The sequence below is a fragment of the Fukomys damarensis genome, unplaced genomic scaffold (assembly GCF_012274545.1).
Source record: "Fukomys damarensis isolate Sample0158 unplaced genomic scaffold, DMR_v1.0_HiC HiC_scaffold_18, whole genome shotgun sequence".
NCBI lineage: Eukaryota > Metazoa > Chordata > Mammalia > Rodentia > Bathyergidae > Fukomys > Fukomys damarensis.
The window spans coordinates 46,207,691-46,229,825 of record NW_022900930.1 but is presented as its reverse complement, the minus strand read 5'-3'; the positions used below and the strand labels follow the sequence as shown (position 1 = coordinate 46,229,825).

At 37.2% G+C, this 22,135-nt stretch overlaps 1 protein-coding gene across 4 annotated transcripts in view; it reads right to left on the bottom strand.

The window, feature by feature from the left end:
* Positions 1 to 22,135, bottom strand: part of Ppp2r2a (protein phosphatase 2 regulatory subunit Balpha) — an 88,795-nt gene that overhangs the window by 3,818 nt on the left and 62,842 nt on the right. For all 4 annotated transcript variants that reach the window (XM_010623605.1, XM_010623613.3, XM_033765493.1 and 1 more), the window contains 6 exons: positions 14,599 to 14,764; positions 8,318 to 8,430; positions 7,409 to 7,586; positions 5,863 to 6,027; positions 4,704 to 4,873; positions 1,836 to 1,927 (listed from right to left, as the gene is read on the bottom strand). In XM_010623605.1, the coding sequence (XP_010621907.1) occupies positions 1,836 to 1,927; positions 4,704 to 4,873; positions 5,863 to 6,027; positions 7,409 to 7,586; positions 8,318 to 8,430; positions 14,599 to 14,764 (884 nt within the window). The remainder of the gene's footprint in view (positions 1 to 1,835; positions 1,928 to 4,703; positions 4,874 to 5,862; positions 6,028 to 7,408; positions 7,587 to 8,317; positions 8,431 to 14,598; positions 14,765 to 22,135) is intronic.

Below are 22,135 nucleotides of genomic sequence, written 5' to 3'. Positions count from 1 at the left end.
AAAAAAAAAAAAACAAAAGAAAAGAATATTCTAGGGGACAGGGATTTAGCTCAGTGGCAACTTGCCTATCTCATAAGCGTAAGGTCCTGAGTTCACTCCCCAGTGCCAAAAAGGGGGACAAAATTCTATAAAATAATTGGTCTTTTTTTTTTTTTTTAAATGTCCAGGGAATTATAAAGAACTGTTCTAGAATAAAGGAAACAGATATGACACATAACTGCTAGGGAGGATCTTGGACTGCGCCTGAAGTGTCTTTGCTATAAATGAAATGACTGAGACAAAGTGATGGAATTTTAAGGTCCGTGGATTAGACAGTAGCACTGCATCAGTGGACCCGTTTCTACTTTAGATGCCTGCAGTTGTAGGAGACAGTAAAGATTTTAGGGGTGATGCTAATCATGTTTGGTGTTTCCTCTCAAGTGATGCACAACTGTTAAATCTGAATGTGTCCATGTGCATGGATTTTATGTCAACAGGTATAAGTTGTAAGAACAAAGAGACCATGATAGAGCAAACAGCAATGAGGGAAACAGAGATCTATCAAATTTCCTGTAAATTTGAAGTTACTCCAAAAATGTTTAACTGTTAAAGGAGATAACTTAAAACTTCCAAGAGCACAAGGAAGAACTAGCTATAGCCGTGTTCCATATACCCTGTTCTGTCAATATCTTTTTCCCTTCCACTTCTTCAGTTCTCTTTTCTTCTTCCCTTCTAGTGCCTCAGCTTTCTTTACCAGTAGTTGTCCAAGGTACTGTGTGATCGATCACCCCTATGAATAGGTCTGTTTTAGGGTGACCAACCTATTACTGGGCCTCTTACTAAAATCCAGTGATTAAGTTAAAAACGAGACAAAAGATAAAAATTCCCAGTTCTATTATTCTCTATAATGCCTAATTATCATGAGACTAGAATATTATCAACTTGTGATAAAATTACTGCCGAATAAAATATCTCTAGTTACTTGTTTAAATAATTTCAAAATTGTGTTTTCTTTTTTAGCTGGAGCACAGTAAGCAGTAAGTAATATTAACAACTAAAAGGGCTGGGGATGTAGCTCAGTGGTGCTGCTGCCTGCATGGCAAGCACAAAAAAAAAAATTGACAACTAAAAGTAGTTACTTATCATGGCAAAGAATGGTATTGATCTTGATGAAACTGTAAAAGGAACACACTGATACAAATTGGTTATTATTAAAAGGATACCCATGATAATATTGTTAGGATATATAAAGTACTGCTTCTGTGAGTTACTAATGCAATATATAGAGAAAAATGGCGCATGCAATTCAAAGAATCTGTTGCCTAAATATTTTAAGGAACAGTTTAATAGAGTAACAACCAAAGTGAAAAGATATCATTTTAATTAAGCATTGGCCACATCAGAAACATGGTTTTTAATTTGTTTTGGAAACTGAAACTTGCTACACTGTCTTAAAGTCTTGAGCTCAAGTGATCCTCCTGTCTCAGTCTCAAGCAGATGGGATCATAGGCATGCATAGGTGTGCCAATATGCCTAGCTAGAAATGTCATTTATCTGCCTCAAAGGGGGAAATTTTAAGATATTTAAATAATTTAGATAACTACAATTTTCTGCTGTAGATATCTTGTGTCACATTTACCAGTTAATCCCAAGCTTAGTTGACATCTGTCAGTAATGCTATGCTCTAAGATCACTGCATTTATTTTGAACTCCTTGGGGAAATGAATTTTGGACCTGCAAAATCCAAACAGTGTTGACCACATTTTTAATGTGGCATCTGTAACAGGAGCCATGAAACAAGTTTCTATTACCTAATAAAATTCATATTTGCGAGAGTGTGAATTAAAATCAATTACCTGTCAGATCCATTCCAACAACATTCAAATTTGTCAAATATGCAGTCATTTTCATATAGCGAACAAAGTTTACTTCTGAGGTATTCATGCACCTGGGGGAAAAACAGATACATACACACACACACACACACACACACACACACACACACACACATTATTTTTTACCTCAAGAACTATCACTTAAATCAGGAAAATAATACATCTAAAAATTATTTATGACTGGGGATTTAGCAGAGCGGTTCTGGCACCTGCTGACTTCAATCCCTGCTACCAAAAAAAAAAAAAAAAGTGTATGTATGCAGACAACACACACCTTTTGATCATGTTAAATTTCAATACTCTTATCAACTATAAGTGTTTTACCCTTTTACACACCTAAACCCCCTTGTGGGAAGCACGTTTCCCTACTGTCCAACAGGGGAAAACTCTCTTTTGGGCACAGCACACGTATTTAGATAAGCCCAACCATTATATTTAGGCCAGAAATTTTTTTAGAACGACAGGTAAGAGACTAACAAAAGTACATTATAGCAATAGGGATTATCATTGGTTGGCTTTCAGTCTGTTAATTGCTGATAAAACACTGTTTCCAGATGCCACATCTGGGGCACAGGTTTTCCACAGGTTGGTCTGCCCCACTCAAGTGTTCTGTGTACCCTGTGCACAGCGCAGTGCTCAGGTTTGTGCTCAGTTCTGATGGTTACCTCATAAGCGCCCTTTAGGAATTTAGCTACATCACTTTGTATAACTATGTACTGTCAAAGGTGTACACTCTGAATTATAACCCTATAAAATTCACAAAAATGATAAGCTAAAAAGGAAATCTGGTATTTTAAAAGTCTGAGAAATATGATACATTTCAACATTGATATTGCTGAAGTACACAGGAAAATTTCAAAGTATCTGTTTTGATGAGAGGGAAAAAGGAGCATCTATCAACTATCCCCTTTTCACTCAGAGTGAGCCTGAAAATGAAGCAATGGTAACCTCTGTATTAGAATTCTTTAGGAAACAATCTATCATCATTTCAAGTGCACATTTACTTTAAACAATGCAATGATTCTAGCATGTCCACATGACAGTAACTGAAAATCTGTAATACAGAGCAAGGCAGCTGATGTGAGGTTAAAAGGTCATGTGTCTGCAAGTAACGTGAAAAACAGAAAAGACTAAAAAATGCCTTTCAATCACATACAAATTCGACAAAAATAGTTAAATCTATATGAACTACACTTGCACACATGTGACTATTGTCAATCATTAATCCAATTCATCACAAGCAAAAATAAACAAATTAGTAACGTTTCAAGTAGATTACTCAAATTCAGCAACATTTCATAATATACACAGTACAGGGATTCTCACCAAATCAGCAATTCTCAGTGGGACTGGGAAGATAAAGGGTAACTAGGAGTTTTATCAAAAATATATTTTAAAACAAAACAGTATGTGATTTGTTCGTTTTAATTTCAACATAGTATTTACTGTACTTTGAAATTTCTAATACCATTAAAAAGAATATTGAGTGGCTTCTGTCAGCCAAATAGGATTAAAGTTTTAAAAACTTTGTCTCAATTTTATTAGGGATCTGTAACATAAAGAAGGTATCATTTATGAACCACAGTCCTAAGGCAGTGTGTTATGGCTTATGTCTAAATGTCACCCCAAAGCTTCATGTGGTCATAAGGTGGGGCTTTTGGAGGTGGCTGGATCTAGGGAGTGTGATGACTAAATTAGTCCACTGATTGATTTAGCATAGTTCTGGGTGTGGGTGGCACCACCCAAAAGGTGGGTATCCTGAATACCTGGATAAAAGAGAGAGGAGTGCTATTTCTGGGTCCTCGTGCTTGATTTTCCTGCCTCTCTTTCAAGCCATGAAATGTTTTTTCTCTTTTGTGATGCCCCTCTGCATGCTACACTGTGTCTCAGAGCCATCTGACTACGGACTACAAACTGGGCTGAAATAAACCCTTCCTCCCTTAACTTGTGGGTGTTAGGTATTTTTGTTTCCAAAAGGAGAAAACTAAGAAAGGTACAGTGTTAAGTGTTTTCTATCTTAACGGTTTCTGCCGGCCCCAAACCCATGCTGGGTTGTGTATTTCAACCTCTTCTCTCTGATGTAGTAGATATGGAGCAAAGGTTGGCAAAGAATCTCAAGCTGATCCACATCCTACAGCCAACAGGCAGCTCCTAAAGCCACCTGGTAAGCTTTCAAGACCACCTGCTTTAGCTTAAGGCAACAGTTTCCAGCCAAAGCATGGAATTCAAGACCATCTGATTCCACAGGCAAAGCTTAAGCTCTTGATCAACTACTACCACACATTCTTCAGCCCAAGAGACCTCAACTAGCACTGGCTGCTCCCCCAAGTCCTCCTCCCACCCTGACCCTCATATGCAGTGTGCTCACACCTTCTCATATGAACTATGCAGCAGCACATGAAGTTGTTAATACTAAACCCAAATGGGTAACAAAATCATACTTTAAAAAACCAAACTGATGCCAGGTGCAGTGGCACATGCCTGTAACCCCAGCCCTTGGGAGGCTGAGGCAGGAGGATTGCCTTGAATTTGAGGCCAGCCTGGGCTCCATAATGCTTTCAAAGCCAGCTTGAACTGAATAGCAAGATCTTTTCTCAAAAAAAACCCCAAAGCAACAACAACAAAACAAACCAAAAAACCAAAATTGAACTGAAAATACAAAGTATGGTATATAGACATTAAGCACATGGGAAGGTAACAGTTCATGGACTTCAGGGAAAAAGCCTAATGAACAAACTCTATTAGAGATTAACACCATGTACAAAATCCTCTTTAAACACCTGAAAGTATACACTTATATGTGATTGTTCAAGAAAGAACTGCAAATACCTGGTATGTTTCCACAGGCCTGTTTTCCATATTTAAATCCCAAATTTTGACTGACAAATAATCTCTAGTCATCATATAGCGACCACTATGGCTGAATTTTACATCAGAAATAGAGGAGATGATTTCGGAAAAAAAAGACCGGTTACTGGGGTCTTCTGGTTCTTCAAACACTAAAAACAAGCAAAAAGAGAGAAACAGAAGGGCAAAGTGTACCAATGGTCTGGTTTAGACAAGTCATTTTTTGAAACAGCCATCCACAAACTTTCTGACAGTGAGGTAAAGTCCCAGGCTAATAATAAAGGACTGAGAAACAGCTTGTTAGCTATACAAGAATGTAATGGAATTCTCTTAAAAGTTCCTCAGAAAATGATTTGCCATTGAAGTTGATGACAAAACAGTACACAGTACACTCCCAGAGTCAGATGCTTAATTCAGCAGAACTAAACTCAGCTGGGGTGTTGGACTTCCAGGCACCAGGATGGTATATTCTCAACATCCCTGGCTGATTTTGACTAATATCATCACCATGGGAAATATTACATCCTCACCCATCCAAATTCATAGCAAGATTTTTTTCTAGTGGCCAGCTAAATGTATTTTGATAAAAGGGTCTATACCTACTTCCAAATTTTCAAATACATTCAAAAAATCAAAAATAATACTGCAACCCTTTAGTTTTTTCCATTATTTATGATTGCTCTGGGGATCACACATGCTGGAAAATGCTCTATCACTGAACTATACCACCATCCCACAACCTAGTGGTTTTCAAACTTATTTTTAAGCCAAGAAAACACCTATGAATAAATCTTCTTAGGAAGAACAAAACAGAAAACAGGAATGAGGAAGGAAGTCAGACAAAAACTTGTTTTGCCTGAATATAAGGTTGGAATACTATAAATATGTGTTCCTTGGGAATTAACAGCAAGTCCCGAAGGAGCCCTGCTATATAGACTTCCATAACTGGGAATGCCTCACAGATAGGAGCCCCACAAGGTACAGGAGGCCCTGAGCATGTTTCTGGTGCTTGTTTCAGAACAAAAGGCTACGTTACTACTAGACATACATTCAATCATTCATGGTACAGGGGACTGAAACCAGGGCTTCAGGTGTGCTAGGCAAGCACTGCACCACCAAGCCACTCACCAGTCCGACTTACGTTTAGAATGCCTATCGCAGAGGGCTGATGCCCTCATGTCACACAGCCGAATGGTTCCTTTACTGCTGCTGTACACAAACGTGTTACAGCTGTTGGGATGGAATTCTGCGGCTGTGATCACTTCTGTGAGCTCTTCCATGTTGGCAGGTTTGATATCCACAATATCTAGGCAGCATTTTATTAAGGAATCTCACTTTCAAAATGGGCAAATATAATTCTGTATTTCTCAAACCCAGAATTCACTCACAGACTTAGAAACAACCACTATTTCTAAGTTGCATTCCATTTTTATGAGTGTAAATTCAGAAGTACCAAAATTTTTAAAGCTACAAAAACTAGATCTAAGAAAGCACATTTTAACATATAGAGGTTTAATTATGATTCAAATCCCAAAAGCCACAAATATCAAATATTTGTTTCATAAATTTTAAGAGAATTTCAAAACATACCTCAACAGAATGAGACACTTATTTGCATAAAGAGCTAAATTTACTAAACATGAAAAAGGGTATTTTGAGAAAAAAAAATCAATAAAGAACAGTAAAAATTTGGAAAAAAGTAAAAAGAAATACAATTGGCAGATGAACACACACAAAAAAGGTCTACTTGGGATAAAAGAAACTCAAAGCTAAAGAAAAGACATTTTCAACTAAGACTGGTAAAGATAGAAAAAAGCATACTCAAATACTGTTGGTAAAGTATAAAATTAGGATAAAGCTTTATTGAATCTTGAAATGATAGCTAGAAAGTGTGCTCACAGTAGTAGTAATGACTGCTACCATTTATCAAGAATTTAAAAAACATACTTTAAATATATTTGCTAGGCATGGCGGCACACATCTGTAATATCAACACTCAGGAGGCTGAGGCAGGAGGATCACCTTGAGTTCATTATCAGTGTGAACTACACAGCAAGTTCAAGGCCAGCTTGGAGTACTACATAGTGAGATCTGCCTCAGGAACAAGCAAAAAATAAAATAAATGTATTTATACCATTTCTACACTTCATGGATCTATAAGCGTGGACCGGCATATATGTTTACATCACATACTTAAATATGCATACAAATTTTAGGGGGCTAATATGAACAATAAAATTTGGATTTGAAGAATTTCTTCTGACTGTATACCATCAAGTACCACAGCTTGTGAGCACTCATTTTTCCAGCCTTGACAGAAATGCTTTTACAATTAGAATCAAATACATTATCCTCAAACTTGATTTTTTAAAACAGAAAACGAAATTAAAAAAACCAAAATTCCTACTTTCACAAATATAATAGACAAATCCCTTATAAATCCATGGATTGAATTCTGAAATCAATGCAATATGTCATTTACCCTTAACACACACACAAAAGGGGGAGAAGGAAAGAAGGAAAGAAGGAAGGAAGGAAGGAGGGAAGGAAGGAAGGAAGGAAGGAAGGAAGGAAGGAAGGAAGGAAGAAGAGAAGGAAAGAAGGAAAGAAGGAAGGAAGGAAGGAGGGAGAAAGAAAGGGAAGGAAGGAAGGAAGGAAGGAAGGAAGGAAGGAAACCAAATGGATACTAAAACTCCTGTCTGTAATTTCCAGGTGCCAAAGATTAATCCGCAAATCATCTGCAGATAAATAAGTTTCATAATCACTATTGATAGAAATGGAGTTGATGTGGTAAGTATGAGCATTGGCAAATATTCTTCGTGGACTGGCCTCTACCATTAGGTCCATGGGCCTGAAGACTGGCACCTGTCAATAAGACACAAAAAACAATTTACAAAAGGCTCGAACACTTCACTGCTCTACAAAAAAATACAGATTTAGGCTTTAAAAGCAAGTGATACTGATCCTTTAGAAAGTGCTAAAATGGGAAGGAAAAAACAGTAATTTAGACAATTTACCTTCTTTTACCAAAGCAATACTACTAGAATCTGCACTTCTTAGTTCTAATCTTTTACTTAAAAGATGTTCAAGACTAATACATTTTTATGGTTCAAATTAATGAATCTAAAAAAGAAGTTAATTTGTAACACCTATTTCTTAGTACTTTTAAACTACAACCAAAAGATTTGTGCCCCCCCCCCTTTTCCTGGGCACTGAACCTAGCTAGGGCTTTTATACTAAGCTATGTCTCCAGCCCTTTTTGTTCTATTTTTTTTGATCTGTATAGAAAAACCTTCTATTAACAGCTATTAACCCTGATATTAATTCATGACACTTCAACCATGAAAGCCAAAGAACAGTGATATATCACGAAAATCTTGTGTCTTGAGTCCTGGTTCTGCCTTTGGTCACAGTCAGACCACTGTGATTCAGTTTCCAGGATGAAATGGGAGAGAAAACCAACATGTTACAGGATTGTTAATGGGGGCAAGAGGTGGAAGTAGGGCACCTTAACTGTAATTACTGCTGTTCAAGTTCTACATGACATGAGTATAAAATCCTATCTGTGAGCACCATTTTCTTTCTTAAGTACTTACTCGTAGTGTAGTAACTGTAGTAGGATCTCTATACCTTCCATCCTCTTCTTTCAAGTTATACCCTTCTGGTCTTTTGTCCCTTTCACTAATTTTCCATAATTTTATTGTTTTATCTAGGGAGAAAATAAAGAAAGCTCTTTTTAAAAAGGTAATACTGATAGAAAAACCACTTGATATTTTAAATATGCCATTTCATATTTTACCTGGAAGTTTTAATATCCCTTATCTAATAAAAATCTAATAAATGTTAATAAAAACACATACTAAATATGTAAAAATATAGTAAAGAAATGACAGATTTTACAGATGAAATGGTATTCACATAAAATTCCATGTGATATGCAAATCAAGCCACAGACAGCTCTCTATTCTTTAAAACGAACTAAAGCTATACGGAAAAACTGAACGTATGTATGTGTAGAAACAGACATTTATGTGACTATGCACACAAATATATACATATATGCTTAGTTTTTCATTTATGAAGTAAAAAGAACAGCTTAATTCTGCCTATTATTTAGAATCAAAATGGCAAAACGTAGCTCCCTCGGTCCACTCTTTAGAAGTTCCTATCAATGATCCCAGACTCTTTTGCATTTGATATCTCCATTAAATCTGGCTCCCTCACCTCTCTGTCAGAGAGGAGTAGTAGGAAACTGGGCCAGAAGAAAACTGGCTACTGAAAAACGTGTGCCCAACTGTATGAAGTAGTATCTTTTAAAAACAAAAATAGAGGGCCAGGGATTTAGCTCAGTGGGTTCCACCGTCTGCCTAGCAAAACCAAGGACCTGTTTGATCCCCGGTATCAAAATAAATAAATAAATAAAAACATAAACTTTAATTTGGAATTTAATTTAGATATGCAGAAAATCTGCAAACAGAGCAGTGCCCCTTTGCCCGGTTTCGTCAAATACCAACATCATAGACGGCCACAACACATTTACCAAAACTAAGAAATTGACATTGTGCATGACTATTAGTAAGACTGCAGACTTTACTCAAGATTTTACCAGGCTTTTTTTTTTTTTTTTTTTACAACATTCTTGTTTGATTTCAGGATCCAAACATCACTGTATTTAGTCATCAAGTCTCCCTAGCCTCTTCCACTTAAATAATATCTTAGACTTTCCCTCATTTTTCTACAACTAGACAAGTTGTGAGTAGCGGTGGTCAGGCTCCTTTGTCGAATGTCCCTCAGTTGGGTTTGCCTGCTGTTTCTCATGATCAAACTGGGATCATGGGTTTCTAGGAGAATACAAAGATGAAGTGATTTCTCACTGCAACATTTAAGGGAATACACAACATCAGTGTGTTATGGCTGGTGGTGTTGATGCCTGCCAGTTTTCTCCACTGTATAAATTTATTCCCCCCTTGCCACATTCTACTGTTTTTAAGTAAGTCACCAAGTCCAGGCCACACTTACAGCAATTTACATAAGTTTATCACATCCCTAATCATCTGTCATAGCAAAATGGGTGCAGCAAAACTTTTTAAATAATGTATAAAGCCATTTGATAAAAGCATTCTAAAACAATGATTTGCTAGCCTTGTAATCTCTATCTGCCTTGTTTAGAACACTTGATACCCTGAAGATGCTCTTCTCAAAGATGAAATATAAACAGAAAGACTGCTAACTTTAGTAACTCAACTCTATATAATCTTTTTTTTTTTTGTTTTGTTTTTTTGAGACAGGGTCTCACTATGTAGTTGAGACTGACCCTGAACTCACTATGTAGCCCAGGCTGGTCTCGAACTCACAGCAATCCTCCTGCCTCAGCCTCCCGAGGGCTGGGATTACAGGAGTACGCCACCATGCCTGGCTTGTAATCTTATTTATATTCCCCTTGCACCTAAGTTAAAAACCTGTGCACTGGTTTTATATACATCTATACACCCTAGACAGATAAATGAGTGTTGCCTAAATTGTGTGTTTTAGAAGTAAATATTTGTTCTGAAATCATTAGCGCCTTTCAGCCTTTTGGCTAAGATCAAGTGTAGTATCTGAAATCATCTGCAGACAATGAGAATGACCTTACCCCTCCCCCCCAAAGTCATCTTGTGACCTATCTAAAATCATAATCCTTATGAAATAACCAAATACAGAAATCACAATGTGATTATCAAATTTTCAGATGGGATGAAATTAGTTTACGATCTTTATTATATTATAGGATAAAAACTTTCTAAATTAAACCAACCATACAGAAAAATAAAAATTTAAAACATCAAATTTTTTGCTTTTGTTTTGTTTTGTTTTGAGACAGAGTCTGACTATGTAGTCGAGACTGACCTGGAACTCACTATGTAGCCCAGGCTGGTCTCGAACTCACAGAGATCCTCCTGCCTCAGCCTCCCAAGTGCTAGGATTACAGGCGTGCGCCACCACACCCGGCTAAAACATCAAATTTTTAAAAGGATGCAATAAAATGTTTAATTTAAGGTGTTTACAGGGCTGGGGATTTAGGTTCAGTGGTTCTGCTGTCTGCCTTGCAAGCACAATGTCCTGAGTTCAATCCCCAGTACAAAAAAATACAAATAAATAAAAAAGATGTTTACAACTGTTTTTTAAAAAAACACAGGATATAGCAGTATTAGGATAAATATGTGCCTTCAGTACAGGGCTCTAGGGACAGATAACAAATTAATACATGACATACAAAAAATTTTTTAAAACTGGAGTTTTTGGGCCATATCTAGAGATGATATGCAAGAATGATCACGTTCTATAAAACTACATTCAGGATTATGTTACACATATCTGGAGAGGAGAGGATTATTAGATTCTCAAGAGCTGTCCTTGTTTTCCTAAAGGTCTTAATAACACGTTCCAGAAGTCGAAAAGTCCCTGTATTCCTGCTGTCACAAGCAGGGGGTTAGAGCAGGGAAAAGCATGCGTCCGAGTTTCCTTTGAGGGAATGCAGCTATTAATGAAATTCAAACACTGCCTATCAACAAGCTATTTACAGTGAACTCTGTATTTTTCACATATTTAAAGCTCACAGTCAACAGGTTAGTTAGACATTTTTGCAATGTCAAATTAATGAGCATTCACATAAAGGCAAAAGAAGATTTTTAAAAAAAAAAGAATAAAAGAATTATTAGATCAAATGTTATCCCATGGTAGGAGTTTCTAATTTTGAGTATAAAGACCCATTGCAGAGGTGTTATATTTCACAGAAAAAAAATTATACAAAATAAAGAAGTTACCCATATCTAACAGATATTAACATTTTCCCCAAATTGCTGTTTTATTTTTCCTTTTTGATGGTACTAGAGAATAAATTGAAGGGTGCTTTACCAAAAAGTGCTTCAGCCCTTTTTATTTTGAGGGGCAGGGTCTCAAAACACTACTCAGACTGAGCTTGAAGTTCGCCCAGCTCCTTTCTGTCCTTTTAACTAGAGCTCTGTGATGCAGCTCAAGTCCTACTCCTCCCACCCTTCCTCATTTCATCCTGCCCAACCCAGGCCCATACCTGCCCAACCCAGGCCCATACCTATTTTATTCTTCCAAAATGCACCCTACTTGTTAAAACTATTTTCAGCCTACAATAGTGCAATCTCCTGTTACTTGTGTTCTAATTAGAATTCATTAATAACAAATAACAAAAATCAACAATGTATTCTTTAAATGATTTGTAATGCTGGCCAAGGAGTTTTCAAATATATGTGCTCCACGTACGCATTTAAGAGACACGGTTGGTTCTGTCTACAGATGATAACTGTGCAGGTTTCACATCCCTGCCCAGCCCCTGGACATCCTGCACCGATCCTCTGGAGGCCAAGAAGGGCTCATCTGCCAGCTATGTGTTGCTAAAGCAGCACAATAAAGCCTCTGTGGAAGATGGATGTGGGTAGAAAAAGTGAAAGATAACTAAGACTTAATCCATACATACATGAGTTGAAATGAAATCTGTTTCCAAAAAGCACTATGAAGGAGGGGAAGAAAAGTACTGCGAAACAAACTGGCCACAACCAGAACCACGGAACCTGAGTGGCAGATCACTGGGGCTTCATCATACTGTTCTCTCCACTTTGGCTCACATCTAAAACTTTCTTTTTATGAAAAGTAAAATGATTTAGCCTGTAAAAAGTGAAGTCATTAATTATTAGGAACAAAATGTCCCATATAGGAAATATGTAACAAAATTTCCTGGGGACTACTCTAATAGTAGAAATTAAACAGTGTAATTATATATTATTTCACGTTACTTTATATCCAATGGAAGTGTCTGAATGCTATTGTTTGACTGACTGATTCTGAGGCAGGATCTCACTGTACAGTCCAGGCTGGCCTTGAACTCACCTAGGCTAGACCCAAACTCACAGCCAACTTCCTGGCTCAGCCTCCTGACCACTAGGATTACAGGTGTGTGCCGCCAAACCCAGCACGAGTGCTATTTTAAATAACTTAGCTTATTTATAAATTAAAAGTGAACTAGGACTATCTCAAAATATGACAATAGTAAACACAGCTCCTCCACTGATGATGCTGGAAGTTACAGATATGGCAATATTTTGAGGACTGTGTTACCAAGAATTCAGTGTAGTGGGCCAAGGGCCCACATTCTGAAAATGATGAAGATCAAAGCACTAGAATTTGCTTTTCTTACTAAATGAGAAGGATGATAAAATGCTGTCAGAAGCATTTCTACATAAATGTTGGGGGAAAATCATTTCATAATTAAAGTATGACTATAGCTGTCTAAGGCCCAAAGTTGCCTGATCCGAGAGCTGACTATGGCACCTGGAAACTTAACTCTGTTTTGCCCTGGGTCAAAGCTGAGTTCTCAAAGGCAAGAAGATAGCGTCAGCTGAAGACAGCCTGGCTCCTGGAGAAGCCAGAAGTTACACAAAAGAGAAAGGTTGGCGGGGGCGGGGGGGAGTTCCTTATCAGCCCACTCATTCCACCTGTCGAGGTGGGAATGCTCTCCTTTCCGCTCGCATCAGCACAGGCTCAGACATAAGATTACCACCCCCCCCAGTCACCAAGGTGCCCTCCCATTATTGGGTGCCCACTAAATAGTGTCTAGCATGGAGAGACTTGGTCTTTGCCCACTCTGAAGTGCTGACTTCCTCGCCCCCCATATGTTTTGGAATTATCCAAGTCTCTAGTCTTTTTTTTTTTCTTCTGCTGTTCGCTGTCCACCTTTCCAGGCAGCTGGAGGAAATCGGCCTCTGATAAAATGTGAACGGTTTCTCCTAGCCCTGTGCCACCCTCAAAAAATTTTAATCTAAAAAAAAAATTTTTTTTTTGGTACTGGGGATTGAACTCGGGTCCTTGCGCTTACAAGGCAGGCCACTGAACCGCTGAGCTAAATCCCCAGCCCTTTAATCTAAATTTTTATAGACTAGGCTACCTGGATCCTAAAGTACCTCCAGCCCCCTCAATCACCCAAGACCCCAAAGATAAAACAAATTGCAAGAATGTAGGGGGAAAAATATTAGAACAGGAAGAAATCCTTCAACATATATAAAGAACTTCAAACTGAGGCAGAGTCATTAGAGAAGTCTAATCTTCACTTAGTAACCTTCACTTGGCAGGTACAGTATATAAAAAGTCATCATCTCCTGGCCATTTGGTCATGAGGAAGAAGTCAAGTGAGAAGAACTCTCTCCTAGAAAACATCTGGGATGTACCATCCTTTGACAGCACTTGGAAAGGAAGAGAAAAAGGAAATTAACATTGATTGAGGGCCCGGGCATTTAGCTCAGTGGTTCCGCCACCTGCCTTGCAAGCACAAGGTCCCGAGTTCGATCCCTGGTACCAAAACACTGATTGAACATTCATACTCATGTAGAAGAACGAACACATCCAGAACTTACAGTAATACCATAATATAAACATTATTATCTCCAGCTCGCTGATAGAAGAAAATTCTAGAAACCTGCCCCAGGTTCTAAACTGAGAAGTAGCATCCTAAATCCAATGGTGTTCTTTTTAATACCAACTAGATATGGGGTAAACAAAAACTACTACCAGATTTCTCAAGAGAATCTAAAAACTGCAAGTAAACAGTAAGAAAAGGAAAGTAGCAAGGTTTACATTTGTATAGGGAACAAAAATTGACAATACCAACTATATGGGGTAAACAAAAACTACTACCAGATTTCTCAAGAGAATCTAAAAACTGCAAGTAAACAGTAAGAAAAGGAAAGTAGCAAGGTTTACATTTGTATAGGGAACAAAAATTGACAAACACCTCTCTGCACAGTACTCCTCCTGAAAGTGAAGTATTATCTATGGAATATGCACACGGGGCACATGAAGAGATTACACTTACCATTGGTAGACAATAAAAACTGAGCAGCATTTTTCTGGGGTAACCATCTAATTTTGTTGATCTTTTCTTCTATTTCTAAACTTTTCAAGTAGTCAAACTCTGGTTCATGGCTCTGGAAGGTGCTGTAAACATTATATTCTCCTCTGCTATGAGACTGGATTTTGTTCTAAAATGGAAATAAAAATAAATATGTATACCATTGAGAAATATTTCAAAATAATCTCATAGATAATTCCAACATACCCTGCAAATTCTGAAGAGCCGAGTAGAAAGCTCTGTCTTAATTATATTCTATAAAAAAGCTTACAAGAGAAGGAAAATAGGCTTCATTTAATAGCAAAACAGTAGATCCATTATGGATTAACTTGAATACTAATTACCATTACATAGTAATTAGTATAGTCATACTAATTTTTAAAATCTGAACATCCATAATAGACGAATTCATCTGAAAAAAGCTTGCCTAAAAACAGCTGCTGAGGTATACTTTCTTTATCTTTGTACACTTTAGGGAGTCAGTTTGCTATTAATACGATATTTTGTTCTTTTCCTTTTTGATGCCTATCTTCTCATTAGTTCACTATTGAAAAACTCATAAAAGAGAATATTTCTTTAAGTACAATGATCCCATTTGACCCCTACCACTCACCCCAAGACCACAGTTAACATTAGGTACATATTCAGTGTTACCCTGCAGTACACCCCACACTCCAGCCAACTGACCTTTCACTTATCAGTCTGAAAACACGTAATTTAAAGTATTAAAGACACACTGCGTAAACCTGTTAACACTAATACCCCAGTAAGACTGAAAATTACAATCAAGTTTACAATTTCTTCTTTTAATCACATTCAGTGTTACCCTGCAGTACACCCCACACTCCAGCCAACTGACCTTTCACTTATCAATCTGAAAACACGTAATTTAAAGTATTAAAGACACACTGCGTAAACCTCAGTTAACACTAATACCCCAGTAAGACTGAAAATTACAATCAAGTTTACAATTTCTTCTTTTAATCTATCACATGATAAAAAAAATCTTTTCATAAAAGAGCTAGGGATTTACTGCCACCTGTCTTGCAAGCTCAAGGTCCCAAATTCAATACCCAGTACTAAAAAAACAAAACAAAACAAAAAGTCTTAAAGAATTATCTACAAGGAAAGTTTTAAAAACATAACTGGAAGGGATGGGGAAAGGTAAAACGGGAAAAGAAAAAATAAGAGAAAAGGAAAAAAATGGAATCAAAAAAGTCTTGGTAAATAGGGAAGGGTGGAGGGGGTGAAAGAAGGGCAGGGTAATGGGGAAAAAATAAGAATCAAGACACATCAATCATGTAAAGGTAGAAGATCCCAATGATGAATGTAACTATGTAAACTTAAAATGTACCAATAAAGAAAAAATAAATAAAATAAAAACATAACTGGACATTGCTGACAGACAACTACTTTAAGTAAAAATGAGTTTCCAAGTGAAATATGTTTAGGATTACTTGATAGTAAGAACAGCCTATTATTTACTGTTCTCTGCAGCAAAAGAAAACCTCATCAAATTCTTAGAGGTACATTTTTAGGTTGCTTCTTTCTCAGCTGCTTGATGATCTGGATTGTTCATCCACAGATAAAGGAACATTTGAACCTCTGATAAAAGTATCATTAGTGATTTTGCTGATGTTAAGAAAGCCGAGCATATCATGGAACATAATAGCCTTGGTGTTATGCAAGGAGGTAAATTCACAGCCTTAGTCTTGTTACCAGATTCACACCAAAGTAAATGACCTAATCAATTAAATATGTATACTCATATCACTTTAGAGAACACATTCCACCTAAAACTATTCACCCAGTCTCACAAGGTTCGGTATTATGGCAAGAAAATATACTAAACAGCAATTCAATTTTTAATGGCTGCTGTTTTAAACTTTGAGTTTTATTTAATACTGTCATATATGACACTATAGTTCTACACATGATTATATGATTAAATTGCTTGCATTGGACTACAAGAAGCACTGTCTCTTTACAACAGGAAAACATTCCTCATACGAGGAAGAAATTGTGGCTAAAAAGATGCAACAAGCATTTCCTTCTCCTCTCCTGAAACATTAAATTTTAAGACACCTGTAGGATGGAGTAAAGGCAAGGATGACAGCAACAATAATGTAAAACAGACTCACATCAGCAATACCCAACAGTGAGCCGCTGTGGAGGGCACCCTCAGCCGGTGGTGGGCCCTTTCCTACAACTTGGCAAGAGGGTGGAGACTGTAATGACAATGTGGGCAAGGCACAATTCTCTGTGCAGACCAAGTAGAGTGAGCACAGGAGAAGGAAAAGAAACATCCTCTCTTGTCCTCAAATGAGAATGTACCAAAGACATCTTTCTGGCTTTGGTTTAAAAACCACACTACAGAGAATTAGGGTATATTCTTGAATGCTTCAAACGTGTGTTTTCTCTTAACAGCCCTTTAGCCTCCCTCTTTGTCTTAGTTGCCTACAGAATCACTATGAGTTTATTTCCTTCACCATACTCTATGCACGTGTACATGAAATTTTCTATAATAAATTTAGATGTGATTTATCCTCAACACTTACATCCCCCTTGTAACAGACATTTAATACATTTCTTAATGAACAGTAACAGCCAAAAGAATGAATAAAGATGATGCAGATGTGGTAAGGGTAGCGGGAGTAAGCACAGAATGAGGCAGAACTTAGAAGAAATGGGTGCCGTGTTTCCCGGAAAGTAAGAGCTGGCATGATTTTTCAGGATGTTCATTGAGTCCTACATTCAAAATAAGCCCCAGGTCCTCAGCCAAGCAGACATAATTAGTATGTCCGTTGCAATACGTGATGGACATACTAAATTATAAAACACAAATATGCAATTAAATATGAATAAATATTATTGACATTAGTACTTAAATGATAACATAAATTATAACTGAGTATTTGTAAATACCCAAGCAGGCACCTTTGGATGAGAGGTAAACACTTATGTAAACAAAACGAACCCAAAACTTACTGCTGAATGACCAACTGGAGCACAGACACAACGCACCAAGAACCTGTGGACTTGATAACAGGTGGATGTGGTTGTATCTAATATGAATCTTCATAATTCAATATATAGTGTTGTACTTAGTGTACACGTGTGAAAAATGTTTTCTGAATTTGCCTGCAATTTTTTGTCGCTTTTGTGTGGACCAACATTCTTGTTGCCAATGCTGTCACCTAAGTCTTTAATCAGCACTCGATTTAATGGACACTTTGTGAAACCTCAGCCCGCAAGAGGTCATGACTTGGGTGAAGAAGTCATGGGATACAATCATTGCCAACAGTATTGCCAATGCACTTCAAGCAGTCTATTTGAACAAGAAGTACTCATGCAGGGAGAGCTCTATTGCTGGACATGAGTGACTGGGCCCAGTGGCTCCATAGGAAATGTGAGGCACAAGAAATTCAGGCCAGAACTTGGAGCTTGGGAGTTATGATACCTATCACTTGTTGTCCAGGAGAAGATGACATCGTTGTATTTGAAAACACGCAGATTTTGTACATAAATTAAGACTTCCCCTGAAAATAAGCTCTACTGCTTCTCTTTGAGCAAAAATTTATGTAAATACAGCCTTATTTTTGGGAAAATGAAATGCACAGATAGTAAAATGGACTTCAAAAACAGTTCTTAGTTTAAAAAAAGTAGGACTCATAAGAAGACCCAAGACATATTTTACATTCACTAAAAGCACAGATGCAAACAAAATCCACAAATTAAAGAATTTTGTGTCATAACCAAGTTTCTCTTCTTTCCCTTTTACTTTTTGTGGTGCTGTATAATTCAATTACTGAAATGACCAATCATTTGGAAAGAAGAACTTCATTTTTTTTATACAAAAGTAAATTCCAGAGACAATAGTTAAATTTATAAAGCACACAAAAGGAGGTGTGGTGGTCTATCTATGCCTGTAATACACCTCTGGGGGTTGGCCAGACAAGAGGATCACAAATTCAAAGACTGCCTGGTCTATATAGTGAGACCTTGTCTCAAAATACAAAAGAAAACAGAAATATAAAAATGAACGAAAACAGCACAGAAAGACTGATATCTGATAAGGAAAATACTGGAAAGTAAAAAAAAAAGTATACAAGGAAGAAAACAGGCCAATATATTTTATGTACATAATATCTTTAAAAACTTTTAGAGAATATAGTCTCTTGAAATATGACAAAGGTCATAAATGAAGCCAATTAAAATGGTCAATAAATATAACAATTTTCCTTAGTAATCAAGACTAGGCAATGTTTTACCCCTTTAAACTGACAAAAAGTTAAGCGGAGTAATGACCACTATTTTAACGATGAAGAAAAGGGCAAAGTCAGATGCTACTTGCAGAAATATAAATTTACAGCTTTTCTGAATCAATTCCTCAATAACTGAAAGTCTTCAAAAATTTGGTGATAATTCCATGCCACAGTATAACCCAAATAAAAAACAAACAAAAAAAGGCCAGGGATTTAGCTCAGTGGTTCTGCTGCCTGCTTCGGAAACACAAGGTCCTGAGTTTGATCCCCAGTACCCCCCCCATACACACAGGAGCCAGGGATTTAGCTCAGTGGTGCCTGCCTTCCAAGAGCAAGGACCCGAATTTGATCCTTGGTACCAAACTGCCTTGCAAATAAGTGCAAGGACCTAAGGAGTTTGATCCCCAGTACCAAACCCTCCCCCAAAAAAACAAAATTAGCAAAAAAGAATGTGTGCAAAGATGTAAACACAATACAAATGCCCATCAGGTCAAGTAAGTTATGAAATAGACAGTTATTCGTACTGCAGATGGATGTTTCTCAACCGTTTCAATGTAGTGCAATGCTTCCTGATAGCCTCTGCCAACCTCACAAGCTATGTGTTCATTGAACCTTGTAAAAACAGTATGATCTCAAATTGCACATGCGCTCTATTCTATTCAATGGATCCAACAACAGACTCTTTACCTACTCAAGAAGCCATTATTTCAACTTGAGAAAACATGGACTTTAGGTAAAACTAAAAGTCCCAAAGTGATAAATGTACAAAATCCCAATTCCAAGTGTGTGGAAGGGGGAAAAGCCTGAAAAGACATGTTCTTTCTCACACAAAGATCTTTATTCCTCTGATGGAATGACTTGGATTTTTATTTTATTCTTGGAAACATCAATAGTAACTAAAGGGGACAGGGCAGTTTTCAAAAATGCTAGTGTAAGCATAAACTGGTCAAATTTCCCAGAAGGCATTTGGTAATAAAATAAAAAAACCTAACAACATTTGCATCCTTCGACCCAGGTTCTAAGCAAATAACATGCTTTAAAAACTCAACTACAAAAAACATTTCTCAAGAGTGCTATTTAGCAGGGGTGGGAATGATAATTACATAGCTAGATTACATTAATGAAAGGCTACTATATAAGGTCTCAGTAACAGAGTAGTCTCACTAACAAGAAGAATGGAGAGGCATGAAAAAACTCATACAGCCCTAAACCTGTAATCTCACCTTTAAAAGTAAGGCCTTTGATCTTGTTTTTATTTAGTTAAGAGTTACAGGTGCTTTCTTCTCTCCTTGTCTATCCATATTCCTAAATAATGTACAATAAGCGTGGTAAGTTTTTAATTAAGGGGAAAATTACTAATGATAAGAATACAATGAAAGGGTTTTTTTAAAAAAAAAAAGCACAGAGAATAAAAAGTGGGTAACTTCTAAAATTAGTTGACATTTTTGATTTCATAGTGCGGTTTTCTGCTGTGGTAAATTTTGGGGCAGGGTATCAATATAAGAAATATGGTTAACAGCCGGGCATGGCGGCGCATGCCTGCAATCCCAGCATGCAGGAGGCTGAGGCAGGAGGATCACTGTGAGTTCGAGACCAGCCTGGGCTACATAATGAGGTCTAGGTCAGTCTCAACTACATAATGAGACCCTGTCTCAAAAAACAAACAGACAAACAAACAAAGAAATATGGTTAATTAAAACTTCTGCCTAGCAGGTAAATGAGAAAAATAATTTTTTTCAACAGGTCAAAAATACCTTTGATGTAGCTCAAGAAGGCATGGCACCACTGAGCTACATCAAAGGTAGACTTGAGTCCTAATCCCAAGATACTTCAGTATGTGTATATCCCCAAATATGAAGTCCAGAACACTTTTGGTCCCCAAACATTTCAAATAAGGAACTCTCAGTCTGTAGACAGTAATATTTAATGAATGGCCTCTTTTCTGTAGTCAGCATTAGAGAAGGGAAAAGTTTGGACTGAGAGTTGAAAAAGCCCATGTTCTAGTCCTGTTTTTTGTTTAGGAACTCACCCAACTATTCCTTCTGGTTCAACCTTTTGTTAACCAAATGTCTTTGTGGCATATACTTATCAACTACTTACTAATCTTTTTAGTATCCTAGCTCATTTAGGGTATTATATAAAGGTACCATTGTTGATTACTAAGCTTATGAATGTCACAAATAGCTTTTAGACATGATAGAATTCCTTTAAATTCTATACTTGCTAGATCCAAAAGTTAGGCCTTTCAAAGGTGGGGTTTGTTGTTATTGCAAGGCAGGCAGCGAACCACTGAGCTAAATCCCCAGCCCCTGTGTGATTTTTAATAAGGCTCATTTTCCTCATACTCCGTAATCAGTATCCAGAGTTATGGATATATGTCTTAATTTACAGAGAATTAGCTTTTACTCACTTGACTACCCATATGGTCTTGGAAACATCACTTATCTAAGTCTGGATTTCTATTTACAGATTTGTAATAAATCATGACATGAATATTAAGTACACACACCTTTGTAAGGTTTAGAGACCTTAGCACAGGACCTGACACATAAACTGTCACTGTTCCAGGTCAGATGGGCACTGCTGTGAGCCAGCAAGTCATGTGAGTGGGTTGTGCTTTGAGGCTCAGCTCCTCACAGTGTCCAGACACCACTTTGTTTACTTGTAAAAGGAGGCTACATTACTGGAGTTATGCACCTGGGGCACACGGATCACTCAACCCTCATGCTCTGATTAGGCCTATGTCAACACAGCTTCCTTTTACAATCTTCTGTATTTTATTTTATAATAAAATATTCTGATAACTTCTCAGGCTATCTTAAAAAATGGAATACAAAAGGTTAAGAATCCCTGTAAAAACCTATACATTTTAGCTTGTTTTTTGTTTTTTTTTTTTAAAGATAAGGTCTTACTATGTAGTTCAGACTGGCCTTGAACTATGTAGCCCAGGCTGGCCTCGAACCTGTGGTACCCTCCTGCCTTTGTTTCCCAAGTGGTCGGATTACAGGCGTGAGCACCATACCTGGTTAGCTCTCAAATTCTATGAATGCATCATACACATATTAAGTTAAAAACAAACCCATAGCTGTGAGGAGAGGGCTTGGAGGATGCAGATGACAGAAGCCTTCTGGAATGCCAATAATAGCTTATTTCTTGGTCCAGTGGATAATCAGATGGGTTTTGTGAACATTCGTGGAAATGCACCCTTAGGAATTTGTGTACTTTCATATACTTCA